The sequence below is a fragment of the Periophthalmus magnuspinnatus genome, chromosome 21 (assembly GCF_009829125.3).
Source record: "Periophthalmus magnuspinnatus isolate fPerMag1 chromosome 21, fPerMag1.2.pri, whole genome shotgun sequence".
NCBI lineage: Eukaryota > Metazoa > Chordata > Actinopteri > Gobiiformes > Gobiidae > Periophthalmus > Periophthalmus magnuspinnatus.
In genome coordinates, this window is record NC_047146.1 from 11977152 (window position 1) to 11983151 (window position 6000).

Consider the following 6000-nt stretch of genomic DNA (forward strand, 5'->3'; position numbering starts at 1 on the left):
GGAAGTATGGATACTCTCCTCTGTTTCCTCCTTTCCCTGTCAACAATATTCATTTTTCAGTTCACCTGTAATTTGTTCATTGCTATTCACAAGTTGCTGCCTGTCCCACTCCTCTCTGAGGTGCACAACTGGCTCACCGCCCGATGATGACTGGACCTGAAATGCCACTAGGATGACCCTTACCCTATCCTGGATGACCCCCCCTCTGTCTCTGCCTTGAGTGGGCTCTGGCCCAACAGAGTTTAGTCCTGGTTTAGTCCTGGTTTAGTCCTGGTTTAGTCCTGGTTTAGTCCTGGTTTAGTCCTGGTTTAGTCCTGGTTTAGTCCTGGTTTAGTCCTGGTTTAGTCCTGGTTTAGTACATGGGAGTGAATCTCACTGTGGTTCTCCATAAGGTTTCACTTTTTCCCACAGATTTTTGTTTTCCTTGTTGAAAAGGAGGGTGTAATGAGAGGGGATGTTCTGGGACAGTTCTCCATTTGCTTGTTTTCTTTTGGTTAATCTGCTTGTCTGTTATTGACCAATGTCTGTTTCACTGTTGATTTTCAAATTGTCTGTTGGTTAAACTATTGATCCTGTTCAGCCCTAAGAGGCAACTGCTGTTGTGATTTCGAGCTTGACAAAAATAAATTGAATTCAATTAACTGCATTTGTTTCATATTTCCCCACATTTCTTCAGCCCTCATTACTAAATTTCAAGTAAATGTAAATGTTTTGTATAAACCTCATATTAATAAACATTTTCTATATGGCGCTGATGAAATGCAATAAGATGCATGTCTCTGCTCTGACCTGGCAGGGAGGAGATACTATAGTGACGACATGCGGATTCTACAGTCTGGTCTCCATGTTAAAGGAGCTAATCACTGATGCAAATTGCAATCAGCAGGCACATCTCAGGCTGACTGGGACATAATAGTGTGATTGTGCGTTGAACAAAAGGTCAGCGTGTGCAGCCTCTGAGCTCACATACAATCATCAGACAATAAAACCACCAGCGGAGCCTATTTGACACTATTTATCACTGCATTAATGTGATGCCAAACACTATTATAATAAAACTACTAGATGATACAATTATACTAATTTTAACAAAAAAATATTTTAAACATCCATAACATTACACAGGCATCTTACAAACTGATTTTTGTGATGATGTTTATCTGTGAGAGAATGACACAAGTGAAAAGTGTAGCAGGAGTGCCCTCTGCTGACTCACCGAGGGATCTTGAAAAGAGCTTTGACTGGGTGCATCTCGGATAGAGGGGGGTCTCCATCTGCCAGCTCGATGGCCGTGATGCCGAGAGACCACACGTCACAGCGGGCGTCGTACGAGTAATCATACTGCTGCTCACAGGCAATCACCTGCCAACAAAACAAGGCAAGAAGTACAATTGTTTTAGGTTCAACTAATGAGAGGGTTTTGTAATTTAAAAGGACAGTAATAATAAATGCAAAAATTAAGGAATTTATGTTTTCTAAACAGAACTGCAAAGAATTTTAATTGCCCCACATGACTCTTTTAGTACAATTACTGTATCTCGTTCTATCAAACCAAAGCACAGTGAGCTAAAGAGCTCCTCTTGTTCCCCTTGAGGCACCTCTGACGATGGTGGGGGAAAATACACAGGGTAGAACATGCATTCATATTAAATAAATATATTAGGGCTGAACTGACCTCTGGAGCCATCCAGAACGGGGTCCCAACAGACGTGTTCCTTCGCAGCCGTGCACTGGTCAGCTGAGCCGAAACACCTGCAGTTTAAGTGCATTTTCATAGATTATACATGGTGCTTTTTAAAATCATATACAGTAAGTTTGTTCTAATCAATAAATCTTGGAAGCACATAATTTAGTGTGGCAACCTGCCAAGACGTAATAGTAATGCTCCATAATCATTTCAAATTATATAGAACAGATTTTTATCAGCAGGAGTCCACTTCATCTCAGTGACACAGAGACCGTAAACATGCCTGTGGGCGGCACTGAGTAATTTACCATAACAGCCTCCTTTTAATATGCAAAAGATCAAATAATGCAATTTAAATCAGCAGTAAAGGCCCTGGGGTTAGGCCATGGCCATCAACTAAAAAGATGTTGTGTTGTGTGAGGCACATCTAGTTTCCCTCACTCCCTCACAAACAGTGTAGATATGTTTTATATTACGTTCAGTTTTATTGTTTTGCCTTCACTCCAAATGTGCTGGACTTTTCATTTTACATTATGAGCAAATTTCATTTTTATAGCCACATACCAAAGTCAACTAGTTTGACTCCTCCATCTGTTGTCAGGAGAATGTTGTTGCCTTTGACGTCGCGATGGATAATCCGGTTGTTGTGCAAATGTTGGAGACCCTTTGTGAAATAAGAAATGTCATTGTGATTATATTGATCAATTCAAAGTGCATAGAGAGGTAGAGACTTTACTGTATAATTGCATATGGTGATAATAAAAACAGCTCTTTGTTAACATTGCACAGTGTAGCACCTTACCAAGAGGGCACAGTATAAGATGTATGCGATTACAGGCTCCTGTAGACGCTGGCTACGCATGAGCAGTCCTTTGATGAGCTCAGTGACAGAGCCGCCATTGCACAGCTGTGAGGGAAACAGAGTCAGTCAGCACTTGAGATTGTGATGCATGGGGAGGACAAGCCCACACAGCCACAGCACTGTCACTATGGAAGCAGCATGTGAAATCTCACATCTGTTATTTAGTCCAACATCATGGGGTTGTTATACCAAGGACACAATAAATTAGAATTGTTTGAGTTTTGGAAATGTAATAGAGATGTAGTTTTGAAGATATACAAAACTGGAATATCAAGTATATAATTTATAATACAAATTCTGCAAAAGGAACTGATTATACATGAAAATTGAATTCAGATTTACCGTCAGATTTGTCAGATACTTAAATCTTGACTATACTTTAAGGTCCTATATTACCTGCCTATAATGTGAGCTTTAAGCCATTTTTATAATGTTTTACCATCACCAAAAACAGACTTGGAGCTGTGCTTTGTTTCATCCACACATATTTGAGTAATCCTTTATTATTAGTCTGTCTACATCCCCCAAAACTTAAAATGCTCATTCACTTCATTCACACATGTTTAACACACAAACCCTGCATATTTAGGCTGAGTTCTTCTCTCAAACTGAAAACAGTAGCACTCTGTTCCACCTTGTGATGTCAACAGCTCCTTTTACCTTTAGTTTAGTAGAGATTGGCAATTCCAAAGCTGAAATCATTCAAATGGTTCTAGTGAAGTTGTATGGAGTTTAAAAACACAGTGGAGTGTGTTCCTGTGTTACCACATGACATCACAAGGTGGAACAGAGTGTTGCTGTTTTTCGTTTGAGCGAAGAACTCAACCTAAATATGCAGGGTTTGTGTGTTAAACATGTGTGAATGAAACAAAACACAACACCAGGTATGTTTTTGATGAGGAAACAACATTATGACATAGATCAGAAAATACTGTAAAATATGCCCTTTTTCTGTTAGATTGACATAATATCGACTGAATATTGTTATCGGTGAAATGTCAAGATCTTAATTTTTGTGTAAACTCTTCTCCTAATATGAGATTTAGAACAGCTCACCTCCAGGACGAGCCACAGTTGTCCTCCAGACAGCTTGTCAGTCTTATAGAACATGCCATAAAATTTCACTACATTTGGATGATTGGAAAGGGTCCGCAGGATATTGTATTCAGCCTCTATCTCCTCATCCACATCCTTGAAGAGAAAAAAAAAAAGTTTTCTGACTTCTAAAAATAGCACCAAACTGGGAGAAGATAATAACTATACGCTATGGACTATTCCAACTAAGAATGGGCGATAAATTGCAAAGAAAGGAATGGGTCTTGGTACTAAACTATTTTTGGAAGTGCTTTATATCAAAAGAATTGTGTGCGGGGGAGAGGAGCGACAGTCAGAAGAGTAGAATTTCTCTTGGAGGATGTGTGACTGATAATGTCAGGGCTGTAATCTCGGAGAGGGATGGGAGCGGAGGCAGCTTCATCTTTGTGGCCATCAGGGGAGCCTGGTGTTGGATAGCCCTGCCAGGTGCTGACACAATCACAGTCCTACTTCAGAACAAGACTTAAACGCACAATGCAATGTCTACAACAAGCTTATCCTAAAAGACTAGATACTACGGCCAGCCACATACACAGATCTCGGGGTTTGCCTTATGAAATAAAGCCATGCATGTTTAGGACAAAAAACTATGCATGAATATAAAAGGGGAGGTTCCTTGTACTTACTCTGTTTGAATGGCTTGTGTGCTGAGACAAGTAATAGCAATAAAGAAAATCAATGGATAGGAAAGCATAACACTGGGGTCTTAGCCGCAGTATAAACGACTTGAAGTACATTATTGAAGGCATTAATCCCAGGGGTGAGACAGAACTTAACCTAAACTATAATTTTCAATTCTATAAATAGTAAATTCCATCCTTAGCACAAATTAACAGACAAAGTATTAATAGAACAATAAACAAGTCTCCTGACAGTTGTCTAAAAGCTTCTTGCTTGTTGTTTATAGCCCACAGTCTGAGGCAGAGCTACATTTCGGCACAGAAGCACATGAGGTCAATACTTCCAGATGAGCTCTCACAATGACTTCCACGTCTTTATCAGACTCACATTGATTGGGTCCAACACTTTAACTGCTGCCTGACTGCCATCTTTCTTGTTGGTCACTCGGTACACTTTGCCGTATGTGCCTTTGCCGATGGTTTCCACTATGTCCCAGCTCCCTGAAGGATCGCCCAGGGTCTCCAGGCCAATCATACTGGACTTGTAAGGATACAGTCCATACAGTGACCTCCTGCAAGGTCAGAATGATCACAATTGAAATAAAAAATAATTACTTTATGTACTAACACACACACACACACACACACACACATATATATATATATATATATATACACACACATATACATATACACACACACACACACACACGTATCCTTATATATATAAACATGTATCCACTGTATCTGTGGAGCATTTCTTGCCTTATGCAGATGATCAATAACAATAACTCTGTCCTAGTCCTGTTTCTTTCAGTTGAGGCTCCCTGGTAAAGTTAAGCCTTCATGTGGATTGGGGCTGGACCAGGGCTCGCAGCAGTGTTTACAGAATGTCCAGAACACTGCAGCTCATCTGCTGACAAAAACTGCAAGACGAGAGCACATCCCGCCTGTGCTGTGCAGTCTGCACTGGCTCCTGTTTCATATCAGGGTCAATTCAAAATGTTATTGTGTTTAAATGTGTGCAGACTATATGCCCTCTTTATTTGAGGGAGTTACAGCAGCCCTCTACTCCACTCAGAGCCCTGAGGTCAGCTGACCAGCTCCTGCTGCCTGTGCCCAAAGCCAGGCTCAAGACCTGAGGTGACAGAGCCTTTTCTGTGGCAGTGCCTACACTGTGGAACAGCCTCATTCTGCCTGTCAGTCTTTAAGGCAGTTACTACACTGAAAACTCATCTCTTCTCCCTGACATTTAACACTAACTAGACATATCTTGGTGTATTATTGTTCTTTCCCTATGTTTTGTATTATCTCTATATATTTGTTTTTGTTGACTTTTTATGTGAAGCACTTTGGGCAACTGAAGTTGCTTTTAAATGTGTTATAGAAATAAAATAAAATTGAATTAATAAAAACAACAGAGATGAACATAGACCTGAAGCCAAATAAACTGTTCCATCATCAGGTTCACAAAGAGGCAGGTAATGGGTATGTACACAGTGTGTACAGTTCAGTGTGTACAGTTCAGTGTGTACAGTTCAGTGTGTACAGTTCAGTGTGTACAGTTCAGTGTGTAGGCTCAGCACAGTCCATTGCTCTTATTCCCACTGGAGCTGCCTTTAATCAGTGAAGCGACTACATCTGCCAAGGGAGCCACTTAACTGTTCTATAGCACAAACTGAAGGGAAAGAACAATTTACTTACATGGCCTGTGCTACTTTCCTCTGGCTCATCAG

At 40.4% G+C, this 6000-nt stretch overlaps 1 protein-coding gene across 1 annotated transcript in view; it reads right to left on the bottom strand.

The window, feature by feature from the left end:
• Positions 1-4832, bottom strand: part of myo3b (myosin IIIB) — a 45608-nt gene extending 40776 nt beyond the window's left edge. Inside the window, exons 1-6 of the mRNA XM_055230438.1 lie at positions 4653-4832; positions 3606-3740; positions 2490-2594; positions 2252-2351; positions 1676-1752; positions 1217-1362 (exon numbers count right to left, since the gene is read on the bottom strand). Of these exons, the coding sequence (XP_055086413.1) occupies positions 1217-1362; positions 1676-1752; positions 2252-2351; positions 2490-2594; positions 3606-3740; positions 4653-4799 (710 nt within the window). The 5' untranslated portion in view covers positions 4800-4832. The remainder of the gene's footprint in view (positions 1-1216; positions 1363-1675; positions 1753-2251; positions 2352-2489; positions 2595-3605; positions 3741-4652) is intronic.
• Between the last annotated feature and the right edge of the window lie 1168 nt (positions 4833-6000).